The sequence below is a fragment of the Pseudopodoces humilis genome, chromosome 4, assembly GCF_049639895.1.
Source record: "Pseudopodoces humilis isolate 2021_Gansu_Grassland_sample_001 chromosome 4, ASM4963989v1, whole genome shotgun sequence".
NCBI classification, from domain to species: domain Eukaryota; kingdom Metazoa; phylum Chordata; class Aves; order Passeriformes; family Paridae; genus Pseudopodoces; species Pseudopodoces humilis.
Window position 1 is genome coordinate 73,590,979 of NC_142203.1, and position 27,602 is coordinate 73,618,580.

The window sequence follows — 27,602 nt, forward strand, 5'->3', positions numbered from 1 at the left end:
AGAAGAGAAACATTCCCCCAGGAGCTTCAAGATGGTGCTGAGAAAAAAGTTATGAAGCGGGGAAAAAAATATCTGTAACAAAGAACAAAGACTGGCCTTGAAAGATGGACACAGTTGGGAGGTTGAAAGAGATAAGAAATACAGTATATATATAAGAATACAGTAGGGAAGAACGCGGGGGATGGGTACAGAGAGAATGGAATGCAAAGGCAGTGGAAAGGGGGGGGGACAGAGGGCAGAACAGAGCCTGGAGTGAAAGGTGGAGTGAAAGGTGGAGTGGAGGGTGGACCAAAAGGGAGGGAGAGCCAGGAGGGAGGGAACAGCCCGCCCACAGGGGTGGCAGGCGGGGCCAGAGCCCAGCATAAAAGGTACGGGAAACAGGACATAGCCAGCCAGTGGAACTCTGACTCCGATCAAGATACTAATGACAAATGGTCAGAGCCTGAGTCCTCAGAAGAAGAAACAATAAAGATAAACAAGAACATCCCCCCCCACATTAAAAAAGAACGGAGAGAGGATACCCCTCTCACAGACTGGGGTCAGATAAGAGCAGAAAGTGCCACCTGGGATCCCCCAGACGTGTTAGTATTCCCAGTCTGGGTATCTGAGGGAGGACAGAGAGTTTAACAGCGAGAGAGAAACTGAGAGAAAAAAAACAACTGCATTTGTTAAAGTTAACTTTGTGAGGTTTTCTTTCCTCTCTCTCCATTTTTCCTCTCTGCGGGAGTATGTGGAGAATGTGAAGCGGGATGGGAGCAGAGCTGTGGCAGCGGAGCGGGCGGTTCACCCCCCCGCTCCCTCTCTGGGAAAAAGCACTGGGATAATACCCAGTTTGTTACAAAGTCGTGATTTATTAGGTTTTTAAAATGTTTTTATATGCCCTTTTGAAGTTAATTTTGTGATTTAAGTAATGATGAGTTTATGCAGTTATAGTTTTTAGAGTTTTACTAGAGAAATTATTGTGATTTTTTTGAAAGTTTAAAAAGCCCCTTTTCAAAAACAAACATGTTTAAAGTGAATATTAACAGAAGTTACCTTGCAATAATTAGTTTTAAAACCTAAGGTTAAAATATGGTGTGATTTACAGCTTCTAAGAAAATCTTCTAAGTAATGTTATCTATAGAAGAGATTTGTGGTTTAAAAAAGTGTTAATAAAATTAAAAATAGTCAAGTTTTATCATGTTTAGGCTTGAATGTTTTTAAGTTAAGTTGTATAACTTGAATATTCTTTTAAAGTTAAGTTTTGTTATTTTTTTTGTCATAAATAATTATTGTTAGGTTTAAATGTTGTTTAATTTAAATTGTTTTATGTTTTATTGAAGACACTTGTCTAAACTACAAAGTATAGTTATTTTTCTTAGAGAAATGAAGATAGCTACAAGTGAAACAGCTGTGATAAAACACTGATGAACACCTGTTTGTGGATAGAAGTGAATGCAGTCTGTGACACCCTTGACTTCATCAGGAGTTTTATTGGGTTGTTGCAATCTCTGCAGTTTTTGTTTGTTATAGCTTTCTTATTTTTTAGTGTTTCTAGAATTTTAAGAGGTACCATTGCTAAAGATCAGCTGCCATGGGAGAGGCTTCAGATTAAACCAACTGCTGAATGATTTAATCAGTTTGGTACCTAAGGTTTTTGATTATTTGCTTTGTACAAATGCATTTCAACAGTTTGCTGTGCTGTAAGCATCTCATAGCTGCTATTATTGAGAACCTTGTTTTAGAAATGACTTAAGAGGCATCCTCCCAGTTTAAAGCCTAGTCCCTGGCCAAGCCTTGACTTTACCTGGACGGAATGTTTGCCAGCAGATCCAGATGTTTTCTATACCAAATCAGTATTTGAGTCACTTTTTGACTCAGCAATTTGACCCTATTAATATGACAGCTGGATCAATTTTGAAGTGAGCTTGAAGAATCATTTCCAGAGGTGGTTATCCAATCCTTCACTGATGATTTTTTGTTTTTGTTTGTTTGTTAACTATGAGATGCTGGTGCAGTGTTTTAGTAATTAACAGTACTTTTATATTACATATGTTATTAATAATGTTTATAATTTAATTTTTAACTGTTGAGTTTTTACTAATTGTGTATATGGTTTTGTGTTAATGTTGAACAAAAGTACATCTCATTTTTATTTTTTAAAAAAACAGGGGAAATTGATGTCCTAAAAGCATTTTGATTAGTGTAATTCATTAACTTCAAGGAGAGAAGTGTCTGTGTTTTGTTGACAGGTTCAGAAAGGTCACCTGTCCATCTGACCAGACTGTGTGCCTCTGAACACACGAGATCCAGTGAACAGAGAAGTCACCACACAGCCTTGGTACTCCAGACATGGATCAGAAGTGGAGCTGTCAGGACACAGTTGTGTCTGAACACTACATAGACAGTTACCAACAGAAATTTTATGTTGTTATTATGATGTTGTGTCTCTACCAATTTTTCAGGTATCCTTTGTTTTAAGATTTAGAAAGATGTGAAGAACAACTTGAACATCAAAGCCCTCAGTCACCGATCAGCTGCCAGCTGACATCACGGGAGCAGTGAACATTCCAGGACTGAATCGTGTTAGAGAAATTCTGTAGAAGATCTAAGAAGTGTAGAGACTCCATCTAACTGTATATAAAGCAAATTGTAGTTGTGTGTTTACCCTTTTAGCAAATCGTTTTCACGCTTAGACTACGTATATACCAGAGCACGTGTGTTAAAAATAGTTAGATAATAGTTTAAGGCAAAGAGTTTAGCCTGTGTAGTAATTGTTATGTTAATATAAAGTATAAGTATTTCCCCTTCAAGAGGTAGTGTAAGCATCTTTGAAAGTTCATTTAACGTTAAAGTTTTAGCTGTGAGTTTGTAAGTATGGTGTCATTTACATGGTAAACTGCTTTTAGTAATTGTGCTATTTATAGTCATGACCAACTGTCTGCTAACTAACATCCAAAAGTGACAGAACATATGGGTCACTCTGGTACATTGAACTGGCCAGAGGCCCCAGTCCAGTGCCCTAGTGAGTCACCTTCTCACAGAATCACCATCAGCCACATGACCGGGCCAGAGTTTTACGTGGGCAAAGCCATTGTTGTTGACAAAAAAGTTTATGCGACCACGGTGCAGGTGGACAGGTCCAAGAGATGTGCAATCGCTCCCTTATCTGGCATGTGGATTTGCAACCGTGGTGGGCTAAGCCCTTGCATCTATACCCAAAGCTTTAACTCCTCTATTGACTTTTGTGTATCAGCTGTTATCATCCCCAGAGTCCTATACCACTCCAAAGAAGAAGTGAACCAGTACCTTGAGTGAACAGGCCGCCTTCAGAAAAGAGAGCTGTTGGCAGGACTGTCAATAGCAATGCTGCTTGGCTTGGGAGCAACCGGTGCAGCCACGGGTGTCTCCGCCCTGGTAACCCAGAGTCAGAGCCACTCTCAGCTACATCTCTAGATGAGGATCTACAGAGAATTGAGAAATCCATATCCTTTTTAGAAAAGTCAGTCTCCTCACTCTATGAAGTTGTTTTGCAGAATAGGCGAGGTCTCAACCTTCTGTTCATGCAGCAAGGAGGCCTCTGCATCGCCCTGAAAGAAGAGTGCTGCTTCTACGCAGACCACACCGGAGTAGTGAGAGACACCATGGCAGAGCTACGAGACAGGCTGTCTCAACAGAAAGCAGAGAGAGAAGCTCAGCAAAACTGGTTCCAATCCTGGTTCGATCAATCTCCGTGGTTGACCACCCTGGTGTCTACCCTGATTGGACCAGTTGTGATGATTTTATTTGTGCTAATCTTTAGACCGTGTATTTTAAATAAGCTTGTGTCCTTTGTTAAGAGCCGACTAGAAAAGGTTAACATTCTGTTTATAGAAAGGCAACAGATGCTCTAAAAATACACTTAGTCACCACATGTGCCTCGTATTTACTAATGAAAACTGTAGTATCCATTTTATAAGTTTTTAGCTTTTTAATTAAGTATACTGTATCTTATATTTTACTTAAGTTTATATTATTCATTTTTAAAACTTTTATAATATAGATAAGTTAGACAAAGTGTTTAGAGATACGTATATAGAAAATAACATTAGAATTTTTTAAGACTAATGTACCTTATATTTTAGCAAATTAGTTATTCATAGAGAGAGGGGAATATGTTGTAGTTTAAGGTCTGGAAGTTCAGAAGATTTCAGGATGTAACAGAAAGTTAGTAAACCCCCCCTCTCTGTTAGGATAGTAAAGCCTTTTGCAATTAACCAATAGCACCTAACTGTGACGAAAGCAGATGGGAGTAACACAATGACCCTAGGTTATAAAATGTTAAATTCCCCTGCAATAAACACCATTTTCGCCATCCATCACATTGATGGCTTGTGGGTGAATGGTCCGCGTGGCCAAAGGGAGCCACCGTGCTGGCTCTGACCAGGGTGTTTCCCTTGCTTGAAAACCAACATTGGCCTCTCAGACTGATCTGGATATACTGTGCTGAATGGAGAAACTGAAATCAAAGACCTGCTGTGGAGGACAACTGCAATACTGGTCACTGTGGACTTGGAGGGATTCCTCCCAGGAATGCAATCTAAGAGATCTAAGTCTCCTTGGAACCATAGAAATGGCAAAAAAATGTTGGTGGTTCTGACCCACCACTTGGCAATGATGATTTAATTATGCTTAAATGCTCTAACCTCATTTCAGCTGCAATAAAAATTCTGTGCCATAGACTGTGTGGAAAAAAAATTCAAGAACTGTGTAAACACCTCAGCACCTGACCATAAAAGTCAGCTGGATTCCTTGGTGGTGTTCCACAGAAACACAGCTGGACAGTGAATATTTCAGATGGCCTTCAGGAAAACCATACATGTGTAAGGTGTACAGCACAAATACCTCCATGCCAACAGCAATCAGTTTCAAATTATCACATTTCTACCAAAAAAAAGTGAGGAAACAAATTAAAAAAACAGTCAAGTTATAAACAAGGAGGAAAGAGAAAGAAAATTATGCTGGCTCCCACAGGATTGGTGGCCTCCAACTTTTCAACAAAACAGAGGAGCATGTCAGTAATGTATAGGCAGTTATGATGTTATAGTCACAAACTAGAAAAAATATCTCACATTTCCTTCACTGCTTTCTGTGTTATAAATTTCTGCACGTGGCTGAGGTGAAAATACAGAAACCTGTATGGTGGAAGGTTTTTGATTCTGTGAGTTAACCAGTGTTGATAATTCACCAATGCTTTGGTCACTGCTGAACTGTTCTGCACCACATCAAGGCTTTTTCTTTTTCCCACTGTACCTCCAGCAGGAGTAGTCAAGAACATGTGGAGACACACAGCTGAGACAGCTGATCTGAGCTGATTAGAGAGATATTAATATCATATGATATCATACTCAGGAATAAAAGCAGGAAGAAGCTGAATCATTCATGGTTATGTCATTTGTATTCCTGAGCAGCCATTATGTGAGCTGAGGTGCTCAGAAATTCACTAAAAAATTGCCTGCAGTGAGAATTCATAAATAAATACTTAAATTCACTTGTACTCACAGCTTTTGCTTCAGCTGTTAAACTGTTAACTCAAGCCACAAGCCAGTTTTTTTTTTTCTTTCTTTCTTTCTTTCTTTCTTTCTTTCTTTCTTTCTTTCTTTCTTTCTTTCTTTCTTTCTTTCTTTCTTTCTTTCTTTCTTTCTTTCTTTTTCTTTCTTTCTTTCTTTTTCTTTCTTTCTTTCTTTCTTTCTTTCTTTCTTTCTTTCCTTTCTTTCTTTCTTTCTTTCTTTCTTTCTTTCTTTCTTTCTTTCTCTCTCTTTCTCTCTTTCTTTCTTCTTTCTCTCTTTCTCTCTCTCTTTCTCTCTCTCTTTCTTTCTTTCTTTCTTTCTTTCTTTCTTTCTTTCTTTCTTTCTTTCTTTCTTTCTTTCTTTCTCTCTCTTTCTCTCTCTCTCTCTCTCTCTTTCTCTCTCTCTCTCTCTCCTTTCTTTCTCTCTCTCTTTCTCTCCTGTTGGATGTGATCAATGCACTGTCATTGTTTAAGTAAAGGCTTTGGTTTTAAACTTTAGAAACTGTCCTGTAGCCCAGAAATATTAATACTGTTAGCTTGTCTCTTCCATAATATAACAAACACAAAATATTCTTGAGGTTCATTGCCTTTTCAATTCTCTTATAAACTGTGTTATTAGCAGGACACAATACTCTTTGATGCTTCTCTCCAAATCTACAGAACTTACAAGGGCAACTCCTTCATCTTTCCCTCACTCTGTTCCATCCCACTTAACCATGCACTGCTTTAACCGTTTTATTTCCGATATTTCTGTGGGTAGGGCAGAAAATAGGGGTCAAGGCATTCTATGGTAATTTCAAAGAGAGAGTCAGGAACAGCACAGACTTTTTTCTTCAGCTGCACAGTGTTTCTCTGTTTCCCTCCCCTCCCCACCTACTCTGGAGTGAGTGACTTCCCCATTAAGATGCATTCATTTGGCTGGAAGTCTCAGTGTACAAAAAAAGAGTTGTATTCTTTCTGCTCTACTGCTAAGGTCAAGCTGCCAGTTTTCTTTGTGATGCGTGAGGCAGCACAGAACAGAAATTGCATTTCCACTCTCTTCAGGTCTTCTTTTAAATGCCACAATACTGACAGTAATCACTGAGCTGAACAGATATGACACATAAGACACTGACAGAACAAATAGGGCCCATCCTATCTTGGTTTTCCACTAAGTAAACAAATATGTATTTGGCTGTCAGTTTAGCTAGAGAGGGTTCTGAAGATAGGTAACTTTTAAACACTGTGCCATTGTGAGAAATTCATCATATGTTAAACATCCTGAGATTAATATAAATATAGAAATAAACTAGACATATCAATAAAATAAAGTGGGAACAGAAAAACCTTTTCACAACAGATTGCACATCTAAGCCCTTCCACAATGCCATGTTCCTGATAAAATATTTTATATATATATAAAATATATGTATATATTTTATATTTTTTCCATAAACTTACAGTAAGTTTATGGAAAAAATAAAGACAATTTAGAAAGATAGCATGGGCTTCACACCATTTGCTAACATAAACAGGTGATATTTTACATTTCCTACTTCTCCTATGTACTTTCCATCTACTTAAAGTGAGAGCCTGCAAGAAGAAAAGAGATAAAAGTGAGTGGAAAGAATTAGTACTCAGAGGCAAGTTATTCTATCACCATCTTAATGATTTTTTAGCAGCTTGAAGTTATTCTATCACCAACATCTTAACGATTTTTTTAGCAGCTTGTTATGCACTAAACCTGAAAAGAATTATTCATGATATTTGTCTATGTCACTGAACTTTAACTGTGAGCCAGGGAAATGTTTGATTCCCTCAGAAACTCCATCACAGTACAAACTGGTATTGTGTCTACCCAGGTAATTTCCTGAGCAATCACATCTACTACAACAGATCTCATCTCTTCCCAATCCACATCCTGCTTTTTGTTGTGACTAAATTAACTTCAGTGGTGCTCAAGATATTCCCAAGTGTTCCAACCCTGTAAAGTATTCACTGTCTATGATTTTTACTAACTTTATTTGTGATGCTTGGAATTAGAAAGGGAACAATTAACAATTTATCTTGATAAAAATTTCAATTTCCACGTTTTTCCTACCTATAGCCAATCAGAAATGTATCTTATTCACAAGCTTGAAGATGTATTTGAATTACATCACCCTAAAGTATCCCAACACACAAAACTGGTTTAAGTACTGCTTAAAACTTATTATACTAAAACTCATCCAGTACGTACAGTGATGCTTTAGAAACATAAAACACAGCTTTGCAAAGCAATTTGATCTGTAGTTATTTTTCAGTAAATGAAATTGAGGAATAAAAGCTTTCAATCACCAAATAATCTTATTCTTTAAATATGCTGTCACTGTCAATTAGCACAAGTTGTTATCTCGCTAGGTTTTGCACAGCTTTCTATAAATTCTTTGAATAACACATTGACACTAACAACTATTTTCCTTAAAGAGTGAAAATGCATGTTACTTTACACTAAATAAACCTAACATGAGCATGTTTCAGGGATATGTGTATTTAAATCTGTTTACAGTCACAGGCATTTTGTTTTGATTTTTGCCACTTGTTCAAAATTTATTATAGTGAAGTAATGGTTTGTTTATTTTGTTATGAGCAGTAAAAGAAGGGGAATGAGAGCAAAATTAAGAGCTGGGTCACAAAGAAAAAGAGAAAACATATAGAAATACACAAATATATATTTGTTTTGCATCTTGTAATTTTTTTCCTGAACTGGGGGAAAACAGAATTTTATTTCTTGGTACCAAAAGAGATATCCCTATAGCATCACTGTGATTCATTATTCCACTGAAGATTTTTGTGTTCAAAGTTCTTCAAAGAACACAGAAGAGCCTGAAAAATGCTGTGCTTCCCACAGATTTCTCAGGGTGTTACATATTTCTAAGGCTGGGACCCACAGACTCCTCTCCATTCTGGATGGTTGTCAGGACACCACACACAAGAAGCATCACTTTGACTGGCACCCCATAAATTTGTATTAATGTTGGATTTATGCAGCCTTGTACATGGCTGGCTGAGGAGACTAAAAAAGGCCTGTATTTGGAAGACTTAGAATCACAGAATTATAGAAAAATTAAGGCTTGTAAAGAGCTCTAGGATCATCAAACTCAGTCATTAACTGAGCATTGACAGGATCAATGACAATGACAAAACCACGTCCCTAACCTCTACATGCACAAGTTATTTTAAGTTCCACCACTGCCCTGGACAGCCTTTTGCAATGCCTGAGCATCCTTTCACTGAAGAAATATTTCCCAGTTTTTCAAACTCAAACTTCCCTGGCACAACTTGAGGCCATTTTCTCTTGTCCTATGGCTTGTTACCTGGTAAAGACATCAACCCATGCCAGTCTACAGCTGCCACAATGCCTCTCCAGCTTCCTACTCCAGAGAGCCACTGAGTGAGAAACATGGGATAAGAAGTCACAAAGGCAGGAGAATGGTCCCCTGACATGACCTCTGTGTGCATTTTGGCCACCAGTCCCTGCAGAAGGTGCTGGGATACAACCATGGATTATTAGCACCATGGATTATTAGCACCGCATAGGATAATTGCAGTGGAAAGACAGCATCTGAAATCAATTCTCTTTGAAGTTCAAATTGCTCCATTTTCCTTCTATCCTTTTACTCCTTTATCATTGCTTTACTCATCTGTTTCTAGTTTTCTGTTTTCTCAATCTTTTTCTATGTTTCTATTTTTCTATTTTCTTGTTGTCCATACTCAGTGGTTGCTGTATGTTAACATTTCCCATACAAACTGCTTGGATTGTTTCTTTTATATCTTCTCTTTCGGCTTTTTCGTAACCCCTTCCTCATCATCAAATATCAGAGCAAATTGTCATTTTGAGCATATTAGCTGGGGGAAAAAAGGAAAAAAGGAAGAGGAAGCTTATGTAATGTACTCCTTGTTATGTCAGGCATTTAATAACTTTTAAGTATCTTGGGAAAGATTTGAAAAATGAGGCTTTTGACTTCCACTTTTATAGGAACAGACTAGTAAACAGAGTGTGCACTGAGACAGAGATTAAGTTGCAAATCCACGATTTTTTTTTACTCTGTGCATTCCATTGAAACTTCTCTAAGTGGAAGAAAGGCACAAGAGCCTGGTTTCTGGAGCTCGTACTTTATACATTATATACTTGTATAATGTAATAGATTTTTCTTTTTTTCTCCTCTAATCCCAGGAGGGAAATAAGGTGTTTCTGGGGCATATCTACAAATATATGGAGCCCTCATGAAGCCCAGGAACACATCCTTGGGCTGTACCCAGTGTCAGATACTGCACAGATCAGAGCTCTGGCATGCTGTGTGTGATAAGTGATCAAATGACCATGCCACTAGGCAGCCCAAGAAAGATTATTCACTGTGAAGAAAATGTCTAATGACTGCTTTTTAATCAATTGAGAAACTGAGAACATAATTTCTATATAAGTCCAGAAAAAATTTAGAGAAGGGGGATTTTTTAAAGCCTGCCAGGCATTCTGGATGACTTAAGAAGCTGCCGTTTTTGAAATAACTGAGAATTTGACAACGCTTGGGCTTGGTTTTGAACATCCTGAATAAAAAACTGAAATAACAGTAGACATTTTACAAGCTGCTAAAGAGACATTTCTGTAAAGACACTGCAGATCCTGTTCAGCAGGGAAAAGTTCAGTGTAACCCAACAGGCTGTCATGCAGGTAGAAGGCTAGTGAAGCTACCGAAAGAATCACAGAATAAGACAGGGCAATCAAGGAATCATAGGATTTAACAGAGAATATGACTTTAAGCTAGGACTCCTATACCTTGGGCATGTGAAAATGGACAAGAATTACAGAATTACATTAGCACTTCAAGGAGATTGCAAGGAAAGAAATTACACAGCAGTTCCTCATTCCCCTAGTCAGTGTAAGCTGAAGAACTACGTGCATCAGTCTCTCAGCTGATTACAGCTCTTACTTTGCCAAAGCTTATGACATTAATTCTTAAAACTTATAAACATTTGTGAGGTCACCTTTAGGACCCCTGAAATAACTAGTTTAGTTCTAGGGTTTTATAGAAAAGATAAAACACTGACCACATGTGTTGAAAACAAAACTTTTCTGGAGACCATATACATGACATTGGCAACAATACACAACTTGCCATCTCCTGAGATAGTGTTTTATGACACCCTCATTTTTTGGATTTTCCCCACCCACCTTGACACAAACTGATTTTAGCCAGTTTCTCCACTGCTCAGGGGGCAGGTAATGCTTTAGCAGATTTCTAGGGCTTGCAGAAAAGTGTCTTCCAATGATACCTCTGAAACTGGAACCCTGCACAATACTCTGGCAACACCCAGTTCCTGTCACTGGAGCTGTGAGAGCATGATGAGACTTCCAGCTTCTAGGAAAGAAAATTAGACAGGATTGCAAGCATAAAGGGAGACTAATTAAAGTCAAAGAACAAATTAAAAGTGTAAAAAGATTACCAGAGGAGTGGAAGGGAATAAAATGGAAAGTATGGAAAGAAAAGAGGTGAAAGCAGCAACAGAAGAGAAAAAAAAAAAATAAATTCTTAATTGTGCTTTCAAGAGTGTCCCTAATGGAATTAATCTCATCCAAATTCTAGCAGATAGCACATGCCAAAAATGCTGCAGATGGCTCGGCTCAGCAGCAGGGACAGCTTGGAATGGAAACGGTTCCTGTGGCTGCCTCAACAGATTGTTTACAGCAAAGATACCGACAGTGCCCAGTCATTGTCATGAAACAGTGCCTGTTCCCTTGTTTGATACCTTAGCCTGGGCATTTCAAATGGCAGATTTGTGTGTGGCTGAAACTAGGAGAGTCCTTGATATTCCAATTCCTGCTGCTGAGGAATAGCCCAGAAGGTATTCTGTCTCTTTATAGCAAGCACTGTGAATGAGAAAAGCTGAGCAGTGCTCAAGTCACCAAAATCTTCACTCTAAGTGAACCTGTGCTTTAATGAAACACCATGAAAAGCAGACTCATAACCTTCTGTGAGTACTAATCACTTAGAATGATAGAATTGACTAGGAAGGGGCTTACAAGGATCACCAAATCCATCTCCTGGTCCTGAGCAAGGCCATCCCCAAGAATCCTACCCCATGCTTGAGGGCATTGTCCAAATGTTTCTTGGTCTCTGCCAGTCCGGTGCTGTGACCATTCCCTGGGGAACCCTTTATTGCCCAAACACAGCCCTGGGGAAGAACCTTTTCCTGAACTAAACCTCCCCCAGCTCAGCTTCAGGCCATTCCCTTGGGTCCTTCACATAAATCGTTCACATAGAGGCAGTGTAGGTGAAGACCCTGAATCCTTAAATTCCATTTCCATCCCAGGAACAGAGAAAAGCAGGAGGTGAGCTAACAAATCTGTTTGTCTTCCAACTGTACCACTACCCAGCACACACATGAGGTGTCCAGTACTTTAAGGGTGCTATCTCAGCATGTTTCCAGTTATACAGGAGCCTTTATACTCCGAAGGACACATTTTAGTTCTGTTTGAGGCAACATAAATAACTTTTTTTTTGTACACAACAAGCAAATGCAGTCTCAAGACTAGCCTAAGGATCTCTGTTTAGCAGTCTGAACACAAAGAACACTGATGGCTATCTCCATGATTAGTGCCACATCAGCCAAAAGTCCTGATGACTTTTAAAAAAAATCTCAGGATTTTGAGGATGATAGTAGTCCTTCTATAAGAGAGTTTCAAAACTCTAAATGCTTTTTCTGTTCTGGTATATTTGCTCTTTAATGTTCAATCTCTGTAATGTGTTCTGTCTTAATGTAAAGCACCTAGACTAACAAAACATTCACCAGCCTGTTCATTTCAAAGACTCTTCCACAATCTGCTTCATCTTGCTTTCAAGCAAATCATTAAGGGCTTATGTCCCTCTTATTGACCAAAGGAAGTTTTCCTTGAAGATCACTTGTATCTCTAATTGTACATGTTCTAATTCCAATTTCATCACTTAAATTATTACTCTCCATGAAGCAATTCTGGCTGCTTTCCTCCTCAAATTTTGGAATATATGTGTTATCCTCTTGATCCTCATTACCTTTAAATATTGTGAGTTGTCCATGTGAGTTTCGACACACACATGGAAGTGACCAGCTCATTTTCCTATATCCAGGTGGGCATTCATCATCTGGATGTTATGATGGGAGAAGCTGGATAGATCAACCCATTCACATCACAGCTGCATCCATTTACACTGAGTCTCTGTATACACATGCAAGTTGCACAATAAAGAATCATGAATTACTGTCTACAGCAGCTATTTGAATATAGTCATAGTCGTTTGTCATCATAAATCACACTGTGTCACTCCTTTTATCATCTCTGTTGGTTTTCTTTGAACTCCATCCTATTTATCAGGCATTTGCTAGTGCTGAAGAACCCAGGACTCCAGTCAGATTTCTCAGTACCGAGTTGGTATTTCACATGCAGACACCCCCCTATTAAATACAGAGGGCATAATTGAATCCTCCACCCCTATAACCATTGAACTATGTGGACTGCCAAAATAATAAAAACATCTTTTACTCATTTCCCTGGGGCAAACAATTCTGTCCACAAGGCCTGCCCATAGGCAAAATAAATTGATTAATAAATAATGTATTTAATCCTTTTAAGCGGGTAACATATACAATAAAGGTAAATGAAGAATATCAGAAAGGGGTCCAGAATCGTTTGACTTCTCACATTCAATGGCCCTAAATAAAATAAAAAATATAAAAATGCAGAATTTAGGTCATCATTAGAAATGTGATAGCACAGGTGACTGCACTGGGGGAAAGAGAAAATAGCCTCAGGTTACTACAGATATTTCTCTGTATGTAACCTCTGTGAACTACACCTGAACAAAAGAATTCATTATTATTCTCTGAGGAACAAAAAATAACTCTACAGAGGAAACCAGTAGACAATCTTTCTTCTAGTAAAGCCACTAATAGAAGAGCATGTCAGTTTTTGGAACTGAGAAAGTTGATGTGGAAATATTAGGGCTCTATAATTAACCATACAAGGTGCTCTGAGCAGGAAAATAAGGTCCTACGAGTGAAGTTTCAGATATTCAGTATATTGCAGTGAAAGAAGATCGAGGTGTAAACTCATCATTGTCTATAAGTATTAACAGAAAACAGAGATTTTCTCAAAGTTGTTAACAAAGAGATAAAACGCTAGAAGTTGGAATTACACAAAATCAAGCTTGAAGCAAATTCAATTTTCTACCTATGAAGGAAACTAAAACACATGGATAATTTTGTTATCAAAGATCACAAACCTACCAGGATCTCTGCCTTTATACAATCTCTAGAGCTTAATCAGGTTTATGAGAAAACTGGAAGTTGCCCATACCCAGGGATGTGATTGGTGGCCCTTCTTTATTAGGTGTTTGCTTGCTTTCTCATGGCAAACATGCAATGTGTACCACCATTATTTTGCATGAAACACCTGCATTTCTGCATCAGAACTATGACTGCTATTTAGTTTACAGCATCCCAGACATGACAAACAGAGCTGGTGGCTTAGACCATTCAGCTAGGATGTTTTTTCCATGGATACATATAATTGTCAAGAAGTATTACTTTGCTTCTGTCTCTTCTCTTCCTCTCCCAGCCTCACGCTGTCACTTCTACACCAGGTCACAGCTAATCAGAGGTTGCAGGCAGCACCATGAAGTGACCAAAGGAATTCATATGTCATTTTGAATGGTCACTACACTTACCCTTAAGGAAGTTTGCCTGTAGTCAAAAAATACATATTTTTTAATCCTTTTTTTTTTTTTATTTAATCTGGATAAGTAGCATAATTTCCCTGAAACACTAGAGGAATTAAAAATCTGAATTTTTTTTTTTTAAGAGAATGATGAGGGAACAAGCAATTCTTTTCAGATGGCATACAGATGTGTGTCTTTTTTAATTAAGTATCTTAATTTCTTCACCACTTACATAAAAATTGGCATTTTTTTTCCAGTTAGAGGAGAAGAAGGGAAAATTAAAACAGCAAAAACTACACTTGTGTTGACTTTGAGGGGTAAAAAAAGCAACTTAGTTTTCCCTTACTATAATCCACAGCACGCCCAAGCACTTGAAAGGGAACTTTTTTCACCTTGACTCGTACTGAGCTATAACTAAATCCAACACCTTCATCCTGGCAATTGGCTTGCCTCAGGATATGAGAGAAGGCCAGACCCTTTCCTTTGATTCACTTACCAGGCATTTAGGGAAGCAAAGCTGTACCCAAGAATATTCCTGGGGAAAATAAGAAACGGAATCAAAACCGATCCCCTCCAAAAAGAAAGGCTGCAGAGGCGTTTGATCAGCGTTTGGGGAGTGCTCTGTGGCACCAAGCCCAGTCGTGGGGTAAGAACAGCATCAGCAGGCCCAAGTGGTGTTTTCCAAACTCAGCACTTTTGATACCAGTGGAATCTCTACCTTTGCCCTTCATCCTTTTCAGTGTAACCTGGATCATACATTAATTCATCTCCAGAAACAGCTGCAGTGGGCCAGCTCTCCAGCACACACTCCAGGGTGCTCTATTTACTGGGGACTCTTGTTATGAGGACATGCTTGAAAATAATAGGCACACAATTTGCTTTATCAAGGCAGAATAAGAGGCGAAACTGGTCCAGAAAAAAAAATGGCAATTGAGCACATAAATGAAAGAAAATTGCAGATTTAATCTAATTCCTCGTACTGAAGTTCCCACATCACAGAGAACATAATTGTTTTCACACATTTTGGAAGTTATTGTGTACAAATGATCTTGAAATTAATTGGATGAGTCGCCTGCATCTGTAAAAACACAGCCTTTGTGCCACATTGGCAAAAACAAACTGTCAAGCAACCAAAGAAAAAAAAAAAAAAACAAAAACCACACACATACACAAAAAAAAGAAATACCAAGGAAATCAATGCCTTCCTTAGGCAGCCCAGTCTGAGAATACATTTCTTCACACTATTCCTCCAATATCCTTGAGAGAATCTTTTCTTAATTTCTTTTCTTTGTCTTTTTTTTTATTCTTTTTAATACTGAAGCCTGAAAATACATTTCAATCTACTTTCCAATATACAATAAAACTAGAATATATAAGTTTTGCAAAGGTCTTGGGGCAATTGTTTTAAAATATCTTCAAATTTTGTACGGTGGCAACAGATCACCTTGCAATCAGTTTGAGAAATAAATATTGAAAGATGAATATTTTCTCCAAGATAAAAATTCTATCTTATTAACGAGAGATATTTATTAGCTTTGATTTCTTAAAGAATTACTCTTTTCATCTGAAATGTAACTTCCATGTGACAGCTAACATGAAATTCATTTTGTATCTATGATAAACCTATGCTATGCACAAACAGGTAATTTTATTTACCTGGAATAACAGTAGATCATCTTCAGTCTTAAATAAATCATCATTAACCAGGGAAAAAACAATCAAACAAAAAACCAAGAAAACACTAAAATAACATTTTTATTCAGCCAAGAAGATGCACATAAAGGTGGGTTATGGTGTAATCTGATCAGTGTTTGGGGATTGCTTAGGTAATAATTTTTCATCAGAGGGAGGTTTCTTATTTTGTTCAGTTACACAGGTACATCAATTTGTTCATTTTGACAGTCATTCTGCAGCCCCTGGGTTAATAATCACTAATATTTTGCAGAATGTGCTGCAGTTAAGTATTGTTATCAGTGTAATTGGTTTGCTAAATATGAGGCAGCAGTGGATGGTCTTAGGACTGAGAGGCTCTTTTGTGTGTGTTTTTTATTTGCAACAAATACAACAGAAAAAGCCAGAGCTGAGCCCAGAGGTCTGATCTGCGTCAGGCAAGGACCATGAGAACACCTTGTCTACTGATCTCTGAAGACATTTGTGAGCAAAGTGGGTTTCAGAATCACCAAGGTTCTTAGGGTTTGAACCGTATATCAGGTAAATTTAGGTAGGTTTGAGTGGTACCAAGGTGGTCTGATATTTGTCATCAGAGCAGAGAAGAAAAAGTGCAAAATTCTAATTTTAATTGAAATATAACTATAAATAGAAATACATAATTTTGATATGGACTATAATTGAATGAGAGTCAATACAAAATTTACTTTACTTCAGCTTAATTTTAATTTAATTATTTGTTCTAGCATAATTTAGGTCTGAACTTGCATCAGGCTGTACTTGATGATCTTGATGACAAACACAACTTACACAACATAAGAAATTAACATATTGCTCTGAAAACAAAAAGAATTCTGTTTTCAGAAGGAATAATGCATTCTAGGGAATCTATATTCCATAATTGCAGTACAGAAATCAACTCCTATAAAATTTACAAATTTATATCTAGCTTTCTACATTTTCTTCAGACACAACTATTACCTGTTTCTTCTGAAACCTGGGTTTTGAGGTGGAGTTTTTTCTCCTATAAAATAATGGCAGACCTTTTTTTTTTTTACACATTATTACTCTGCATGTGGTGTGTGTCAGAGTTGGATGCACAGGGTTCATCATCTTTTACCAGTTCCTGTGAAATTTACACCCTACTGAATAGCACAAATAAAAGGATGTTGGTTGTCCTCCTGAACTGCCTGCCATCTTGGTGAAGAGAAGAGACAAGACTGACTAATCGAAAGAGAATTTTTTGTAAACACCAATGCCAAAAGAATATCTGTTTTTGGTCTCCTCCTCCTCATTCCACCCCATGCACAAATGTCACAGTGAGAGAACAGGGGAGGGCTGGAAACATAAGATCAAAATGCCCAGGGGATCTCTGGAAGTGAACTACATCCATGGCAAAAAGAAATCTAACATTTTTGCAGCTTGGTTCCTATGGAAAATTCATTCCAAACCTGAATTATTTAATATTAGAATGAATTGAGGAATGGAAAAGCTTTCATCCGAAAGAGGTTTCCCACTCAGTAATTTTACTCCAGCTGTTACTGGTTTTATTATGACTTAAAAGGAAAGAAGGAGGGAGAAGATGAGAAAACAAAGGCAGGATGTTATCGATACATCAAACTACACACCACTGATTTCTCAAAATCAAAATTGGAAACCAAATTTTTTTGTTTTCTTTTTCCTTTCTTCCTTATTCTACTCTGATTCATTTTTATGGTTAAATTAATAATTTCCTGGACACATAGAATCTAGGTCATTAGGAAAATGCAGAGCTCATCTTGTGGAATGAAAGTAGTCATTAAGGCCCTTTTCTGGTTTTAATAGAGTGTAAATTATTATGTAACAGTCAGAATGAATTAATGATTTATGCAACGACATCTATTTTTATTTTCTATCTGTCTCTGAATTCTATCAGTTGGATGATCAGTCAGTATTCTACTGAAATATTTCAGGTCCATTACACCTCAGAAGTTCATAACCAGTAAATGTTGAACTGCCCACCTCCTTTTTTTATGAACTCTTAATAATTTGCTGGGGGTTGTTGGGGTATTTCGTTTTCCACCCAGGAGTATCACTTACATGATAACAAGAGGAAGTTTTCATTAATCCTAAAGAATTTCTTAAATACCCACTTAATCCCATCTTTTTTTCTTTAGACCACACAATTCTACTTGTTAATTATGTGTTTCTCAGCTTTGGAGATACATCATACCTTGTTCAATCCACAGATTTAAGGGCTTTATTCTCATTAAATCAACAGCTAACGTTTTCTGAACAGAGAGATTTGAATCAACTAAATTTTTGATTTCAACTCTTATCTAGTAGTAAGTGGAAACTCAGAAATTTCCTTCACATACATGTAAAGCTTGGTTGTTATCATTCAGTCACGCTATGAATGTAGTATAGTTCATAATACTTTGTGGTGAATTAGTTTTCAAACTGGCATTATTCCTACAAACATATGTTTGGGGGAGGAAAAATTGCTGCCATCTTTTGGACACGCTTACAGGAAAAAGATTAAAAAGAAAAAAAGCAATTAAGATACACATATATAAGGAAAATAAAAAAATATTTTACTGGAAGTTCCAGGTAACACATCCTGTATACCTGCTTTTCTATGGAAAAGATAATCCAAAATTGCAGAAATTTACTCCAAGATTACCAATATTTTGTTCTTTCCCATTTTATATGGTGATTATATAGTAACATCTGTGCAAGAACTGTTTGCTTAGTTAAGCAATACTGATGGGAAATAGCTCTCACTGAAAGATGTGCCACTGAAGTTGAAGCCAAATACAACAAAACCACATAGATTATGGATACAGAAAGAAAAGTATGTCAACTCAAAATTTTTAACTTTTTGCACCTATACTTCATCTTAGTGGTTGAATATAAATAAAACTTGTCTGATCTACACGGTTCTCAGAGTTTAGTGTCACAGCTATTTATCCTGAAAATTCTTTGGAACCTAGCTGGGATGTATTGTATTATATTGTGGGTTTTTTTTTTTTTAAATTTTGTTTCTCTTTCTGTTGTTCTTTTGAATTTCCAGAAGACGCAATCAAATTCTTGTTGTGTGGCCAGCTCAGACTTCTGAAACAAGCTCTGCGTGTTTAGCAAAGTCTTTGTAAGAACAGAGAATGCTGGTTCCAGTGAGAATAAATCAAAGCTGATAATATCTGGGAAAAAGAAAACACTGTCCAGAGAAAATAATGACTCCTCCAAAGAGATATCATTGTCAGACACTAGCATATCTTGCCAGCTGTAGACAGGGATATTAAAATATGCTGCAAATCTGCCTCATAGCCTGGAGTGAGATTCAGGCAGTCAAGCTGTACCTGTCCGGACTGAAGAGGAGACTAAAAGCAGGGAAACCACAATGACACTCAGGGAAGAAAGGAAAAAAAAAAAAAAAGAAAAAGAAAAATAATTGAAAAAAATTGAAAAAAAGGAAAAGTGAGTCACTGCAGGCATTCCTACACTCTGTACAGCTGACTTTGCAGTTAGTTTGATTTCTGCCTGAGCACAAGGACCTTCAGGCCAACAAGTTACATCCACACTGCCCAGCAATCCACCACCCTTCAGCAAGTGGGAGAGTGACACCGGCACTGGCACTTGGTGTTAAACTCACAGCAGCAGCCTGACTGCTCTCTCCTCACACACACCAGACCCAAGGTCAGCCCTACATAAATAACCAATTAAAAAGGCTTGCAGCATTTCAGTCTGTAACAAATTAAGCTGACTCATTGCCCCAGTCACAAACTCTAGTCTTTTATCCAAGCCATGTGCAAGAGAAAGAGGAAGGAAACCCCTCATTAAACAATGTCCTTTCCCAGTGAACTTTACGGTCCCAATTCACCCCTTTCTGTCCCAAAATATTGTTGCTGAAACTTACCGCTTTTGCCAACTCCCCCTGCTCCCAGCATCACCACCTTGTACTCTCTGGAGCCTGCTGAGGAACCGCTCGAGGAGCTGATCATTGCATTTTCTAGCTCCATCTTGCACGAAGCAGCAGAAAGGACCGAAACAGAAGAAAAAGCAACTGGCAGGTGTTTTCTCTGATCTTAAACAACTATAAAAGCTGTGTTAGGGGAAAAAAAAAAAAAGGCAGAAAGGGAAGGTATAATGCAAGAGCTATGATTTATCAGCCTCACACACTGCTGTGCCTGTGTTAGCTGGAGAAGGTCTCATAGCAACCACTTTAACAGCTTCCAATAAAAATCTCTCTCTGCCCCCTCCCAGCGCTGTATCGTTCTCTGTTTCTCTTCCTGGACAGCAGCAGTTTTGTGAGGCACAAGAGGTCTGGTACCTCTGGGCTTGCAGTGTCATTGAACAAATAGATCATGTACTTCAGCAAAATAAAATGGATCAAATTTCTTAATTACGAAGCTTGTTATTCTATGTAATACTTGCTTATTAAACAGACAACCTTCTCTTCACCTTGGAGTTAAATATGCATCCTGTAATCATCAAGTCTGCTAGCTTTACACTTAAAACTATTACAAGTGAAACAAGTAACAACTTTTAACAGCCTTTTTTCTTCATGAGGCTTACTGCAAACACAGAAGTTTTCTAGGGTTAGATTTGTCCCCAGATCAATACTCATTTTACATCAATTATTTGCAGAAATAAACCAGATACTTTGGGGGTGAAAAAACCCCCAACTTTATTTGTTGTTTCCCTCCTTTTTCCACACACAATTTCTGAAAGAGACAGGGACTGAAGTGGGGGGGATATATTTGTTCATTCAGAAAAGACGTAAAGAAGAAAACCAACTTTTTAAAACTATTTAATACTAATATCAAGTAATTTATCTTACTAAGCTGGTAAATGACATTCAGTGTGAAAGTCTCACACTGAAATTATTCAGTGAAATCTTACAACAAAACACGGCAGCTCTTCATCGATTTCTGATTTTGTTCTTAAAACATCTGGTCTATTTAAAGAACATGAGAAATAATAAGAGACTTTCCCAGCTTTAATTGTTATTCAATGTTTTTGGGGACCAAAAAGCATCTACTGCAAAATAAGTGGAAAGCAAAACTTGTACTCCTTTGGAAATGCTGGGCATTCACGACAGGGGTAACTATTAAGGAGACATGGAAATGGAAGCAGGAGAAACAACTAATAAAGTATTTTGTAAGTCAGACACCTTCATCTGTCCACTCTTCCAATAATTTCACAGACAGTAAACATATGGTATTACTTAGGAATAGTTTAGAATTAAAAAATTACATAGAAATGAAAAAACAAAAAATGGTAGACTGATGAAGGATGTAATTTAAAGAAAACTGATGAGAGGAAAAGGTGTGGAAGGGCACATATAGTTTAGAAAACTAATGGGCTAAGATAATATATATTAAAAAATAATATTTTTATTATAGATTTTACTATAGATTTTTATTAAAGAAAATATTAAAAAAGAACAGGTACATAGATATGATGATAATAATTAATGGAGAAGGTGAACAGAACATAAATACTAATTTCCCCTCCCGAAAAAAAAATTAGGAGACAGTGGATGGTACAGAAAGTAGCCCAGTTAAAAAAACAAATACTTAGAAAAGTAATGACTAAATCAGGAAAATTTTTGGTACTGGAAAATGTGGGCAGTATTATTGATCTTGTAATGAAAAATAACTTAAATATAGAGTAATATTAACTCTGTTGTGGACCATAAAAATCACCATCTCTTGCTTAAGGAGTACTCACATGAACAGATCCTGGAAAAACAGAGAGAAATTCAAGTATGACGGTCTGTTTTCAGGCAGGCAGCAAAAGAGGGCAGAGTCACTGTGCTCTGAGAAGTCCTCCAGAGTCAGGATCTGCCACTGTCCTGAGGGACTTCTGAGCCAGCCCTGCTGCGAGCAACTCTGTAGTGCCAGGGCAGGGTGCCTGTATTTATGTCTGGGTGGAAATTTCAGAACTCAGAAGGGTTTTTTTTTCATCAGAGCATAAAGTAGGACGTAAACAGGAAATGCTGCATATAATAATATGATATCTAAATATTGAATTTCAACAGGAACAGACAGGTAGGTCAGTTAATCCCCTAAGTGATTAGAATTTAATTTTCATTAAAACCATTCTCATGTGTTCATTATTGATACAGTAGATAAAACTAATAATGATATCAAAACCACTGCTTAGAACAGCTGGGTTTTTCTGGTAATCTCCCATCAACACAGCAGCCTTCTCCTGAGGAGCTTTTGTTCCCAACCCTGGCAGCAACATTTGGCTGACATTAAAATGGCAGGAAAGTGAGAGGCTGTGGCCATGACTTAAAAGGCAACCTAAGCAAAATATATTTATATATAAAAATATTAGCTAACATAATGTATACATGATAGACAAGAATGACTCAGAATTTTTTTGTTTCCCCAGCTATTCTGTTTGTCACAGAAATGTGGAAAGTCCATTTTTTTCCTTTGTTTAGAGGTGGAACATGAGGAAGGAATTTATGAAATGGAAGAGGCTACAAAAGGGAATTATGTTAGAGCAGGAAGATGAGTAGGACAACCAAATAGAAAGCCACTTCCTCATCTTTTAAGAAAAACAAGAAAAAAATTGGCAGCACTTTTTTATCTGACAGAGCAGAATTAAGCATTTGTTGATGAAAATTAAGCCCTTAAAATACTTGCTTTGAAGACACATTCATGTTTATTTAACTTTAGCAGTTTATTAAGTATCATTATATTATATAAATAAACATATTGGACAGATACATCCTCCTTAATTCCAGAGATTTGCCCATAGGTTGAAAAGATGATACTGTATTCCTATTTATAACACAGGAATTGTTCTAATTGGTTTTCATCATAACTGGCTATTGACAAACAGCCTCCTCTGCCCTAATTTCATTCAATTCAGTAGTGGAGGAGAAGTATTTAGCTTTATTTCCATTTACAGTAACTTCAATTAGTCTTCCTTTTCCCACCAGAGCAGTAAAGTACAAGGGTTTACTTTCAGTCTGCTGCCAATAAAAATTAATGCTGAGATGGTTTGAAATTACCTGTCCTGAAACACTTACTAATATAGGGGGAAAAATCAGCTGCATAAATATTTTACAGATAACAGGAATAAACTGTACTAAATACAACTATTTAAGCTGAGACACTGGAGTTTTTACAGTGTGTGACATTCCAGAGCAGATTCCAAGAATCTATTTTATCTCTGCTTCACTGCTTTAAAGACACATTTATCATGACGTAAATTCATAGAAAGCCATCCTTAGGCAAAAAAAGTAACTGCAAAGGTGGAAAAACAGCTTGGAGTACTAACTTGTAATGAATCATTTATTTAAGATATTTAGTTCTATTCCTTTTTACATATTGCTTATGACTTTATGGCAATTCTGCTGTTTTTCCTCTTCTTTTTATTTTAAATTTTCTATTAAAACTCACTGTAAAATACAGCAAGCAATTAAACCATTCATTATTCAAACTCTAGCAACTGCTTCGCTTGAATTCATATTTTGTTAGCTAAGGCTGAAAACATCTTTAAGGATGCTTAGGTCTTAAGTGAAAGAGCACACAGATATCTTAGAAGAGATGTAGATGAGCTTTTTTCTTGAGAAAATGCCATTAGGACACACATATCATTCATCCTACACCCCCACTTGCTCTGGGGTTGTTGAATAAAATAATGAGATGTTAATACAACACATAAGTGTTCTGAAATTGTTTCCTAGAGCACTTTATGTTGAGGAGATTTTATCAATTAACCTGGATAAATATTCTTGTGGTTAGGCAGGGAGCTCATGAGTTTGAAAAAACTTGAATAGCAAGCAAAATGCAAATCTTGACTGATTTGTGCTCCATTAAGCGATGGGTTAAAGGCATATGAGCCATCTAATAATAGTGAATATGCATGAGCCCACGGAGGTCCATGCCATTATGGAAACACTGACCAATCTTTTGTCCCTCATGTTCACATATTGGATACAGAAGAGGGAGGAAATGTGAAAAAAAAAAATCCTTCATAAAAAAGCACATAAGGCCAACCTGCTGAATTGCTGGAGTGCTCCTACGACAAGAAAGAGTGTTAATGCAGAAATCATTGCACAGCACTGGAGAACTGAGTCAACCTGCTCCAGAGGAAAAAAAAAAAAAACCACATTTGGCACACCATCTTAACTTGATCAATTCTGACAAAAGCTAGCATAATAAAGTAATTGCTAAGGGACCTAAAAAAAACTCTTATCTTAAATTTTACATTAGTGTGTTTAATATATTCAGCCTCAAATATGCTGAACACCTCTGAATTGTGTTGCTAAGGGACCTCCTACAGACTACAGAAGCATCTCTGTGTTTTTGGAATTCAGATTCCTTCTAGAAATACCCAGTGGTTCAATCACTCACCTGCCACTGGCACCCTGACTTCCTTCAATAATCCCCATCCCTTTTCTTTTCTGCAAATTACTCATTTGTGGGATGATTCATTGTGTCACACATAGTGTAGTTGATTGGACACTTGACAACCTCACACCTTGAAGATGGTTCCTCAGCTGTTAAATAGATGCCTTTTGTTCTGAAGTTCTCATTGCTGTCCCTCCTGTCAGGCACATTTCAGCCCTGCTCCTGATGAAATGCATTTTAATCTAAGCCTTATCAGCACGTCATGAAGAAGAAGCAAATGACAGGAGGAAAGATGCAAGACTGACTGTTAACAGAAAATGTGAAACTGCTTCAGAGTCCAGAGACTAAACCAGCATTTTGGTTTTGGACTTGTCAAAGAAAAGTTTGTCACAAAAAACAGCTCCCCTTTGGTTATCCCAGGTCAAACAACACAACTAATACTGTGCCTGCTGTACAAAGGTTTGAGAAAGAGGATCACATTTTCACATTGTTGAGAGCAGTCATAAAATATTAACTTTAAAATTCCTACAAGTGATTACTCTAACTCCATACAGAACAGAAACATTGAAGGTCATGTCTTAGACTGTTTCAAAGGGAAAAGCTATTTTCTCTGGGTTTCCAATAAAGTTTCACAAATGATTTATGATCCTAACTGTCTAGAAATACTAATGGTTCTGGGCCATTTATGGATTTCTGTTGAATTTTAATTACACCCACAGATAAGGCTTCTACACTTTCAAATGCAAGACTGATATTCAGAATATTAGAATCTTAGATATCTTAAAGTCTTGCTCCATATGAACATGTTTCCTGTGAGATTGAATGTAGGTTTATTTTAAATTGATACATCTTCTAGCTCTTTTGTTAGGAAGGAAAATTATAAGGATGAATATAATAGGAAGTACCATATAAATAGCATTAGAAGAGCTCTGAAGAGTTCATCTTTTTCATCCCTCTCCCACGCCACAAATCCATGCAAGTATATTGAGCGATATTTATTTTGCCTTACATTAAAATCTTCCAGAGTGAGAAATTACTTAGTTCCTGAAATAAATTGTCTTGCTATCCCATTAGAAACATCTCTGAAACCTAAATGTCCTTATTACACAATAATATTCTCACTTTTCATCCTATTTACTGCAGCTATTATGAAAAGACGTAGTGAACATACCAAGCACACATTTAAATATCTGGTTACTGAATCAAACAAACCTTGTAAGTATGGAAAACATTGTTCTCAGCATTCCTGTCTCTTCTTTTTCTTTCAGGCTTCCTATTTTTCACCAGAAAAGTTACTCTATGAATTTTCCTCCACAGGTCATTTACTGAGCTTTTATTCTTTCTACCTGTGTTCCCAAAGACTCTCCACTGTCTGTCCTGAAGTGTTGGTCCCAAATCTGTCCACATTAGTGTTTCAAGACTTCACACAAATGGATTTACACCTACTACCAGTGCATGTCAAACCTGATATAGTCACAATAAACACAAGCAATCAACAATAAGAGACACATTTTTTTCCTTTTATTTTCTGGTCTATATTTGAATGCCCTCAGGGACAGATCACAATCTACTGGGATTGTCAGAATTTCTGATTTGTTCTGCCATGCTGTTGCTTTTAAAGTCGTCCTTATGATATTGGTTTCTACAAAAAAAAAAAAAAAAAAAAAAGTGATTCTTTCAATTTCAATTTGGGCTGTTAAAAAAAAAATAACACAAAAACATTCTCATTTCAGCTGTTACCCCGAAAAAGATGATGATAATGCGTGCCTCCCCAAAGTCTTTCTGCTTGAAAATGACTCCCTGATTTTCCCTCTCAACCATATGAAATATATGAATATATGAAATAAAAAAACCAACCAACCAACCAAACCAAAAACAGGAAAAAGAAAAGGAGTAGATAGGCTTTTGAATTTCATCTGTGATCAGTCATTCATGTGCTTTCCACTTTACTGTGTATCCTGACTATACATAGGATTAGCTCTTGCTTCACTACAGAAACACCAAACAGAATAAATTTTAATTTCTGATTTAAACTTTTCTAGTGTCATGGATTATTTTTCATTATGATTTTTATTCTTTTTTAGAAATCAAGTTGTTTATTGGTATTCTGTTGGTTGAACAGAAGAGAGCACTTTAGTACTTAAATCTGCTGTGATTAAAAATAATCAGAACTAAGTGCATAATTTTTCTCAACAATGGTAAGAAAAACAAAGCTGGTTCCTTTCAAATCATTAGTGAAATGTTTTTTTAAGAAAAATCAGGGGTTTGGCTTGCTAAATCTCCCACTGGACATGGTTGTTTCCCATGCTGAACAAAGGAACATTTAGCAACCTTTGGAGTAACAGAGGCTTGGACTCATCTACATAATGGGCTGAACAATGCTTTACAAGAAACAAGAAAAAAATGAATACATATACTGCTGTTTTCAGAACAGTAGTGCAATCATCTCTTGACTAAAAGTTTCTGCTGCCATTCTGTGCATATCTGTACTTGATTTCCTATCAAACCACTTATTTTGACAGCTTTCAATCTGTTTAAAGTAACCGGTTTCATGTGTAAAAACAGCACTGGAAAAACTGGGAAACCTGTATGAAAGTTATCACTGTGTTTTACAAATCTGAAATAAACTCTAATTTAAACACTGCCAAGTGGATTATGGGCTAGACAAGTATGCAAGTGCATTTATTTGGGATGTTCCTAAAGAACTGTTGTGAGAGATTACAAATATCCCACTTGTCACTCCCACTGCAATCAATTCGAGATCTGCTTCCACCAAAGACACCAGACACTGCAGTCTGTCACTAGTTAGTCTGTTAATCCGTTTAAAGATGCTATTCTTACAAAATATTGTAAGATCAATAAGCTTATGTGTTAGGAAAAGTGCTAATCTAACCTCTATATAGCATGAAAAGCAAAGCAGTGCAGTAATTTAATAATGTTGTTAATTAACCATGATTAAAAAAATCTATCACTGTAGTCTTCATTGTATTACTAATTGTTTGACCATAACAAGCTTAGCTTTAGCATAAAAAAAAATACAAAAGCAGAATTTTGATTCTTTGTATTGGAATGCCTTATATGTCATACTGGAGTCCAGTCTGTCAAAGAACCCTACAAGAAAATATTTTGTATTAGATTAACCTTGTATTTCCATGCTTTAGTATCAGTTTTCATATCAGTTTTCATTGTTCTAAAAAGGAACAAATTTTCAAAATTCTTTAAAGCTCAGAGTTTTGGGATTAAGAGCCATATTTCTCTATGCAAGATAAATATATATTATGTACTAGGTGTGAGGCCACCTGCAATTAAAATACTAACAAATATACCCACCTTCCAAATTTC

At 36.9% G+C, this 27,602-nt stretch overlaps 1 protein-coding gene across 2 annotated transcripts in view; it reads right to left on the reverse strand.

Annotated features, from left to right (window-relative positions):
* RIT2 (Ras like without CAAX 2) overlaps window positions 1-21,738 on the reverse strand; it is a 182,855-nt gene extending 161,117 nt beyond the window's left edge. The window contains exons 1-2 of one of the 2 annotated variants that reach the window (XM_088054360.1): window positions 21,619-21,738; window positions 19,802-19,987 (exon numbers count right to left, since the gene is read on the reverse strand). In XM_088054360.1, the coding sequence (XP_087910486.1) occupies window positions 19,802-19,904 (103 nt within the window). In that variant the 5' untranslated portion in view covers window positions 19,905-19,987; window positions 21,619-21,738. Of the gene's footprint in view, window positions 1-19,801; window positions 20,070-21,618 lie in introns of those variants that run through there. The other variant, XM_005528096.2, reaches the window with a different exon arrangement.
* Window positions 21,739-27,602: the final 5,864 nt, after the last annotated feature.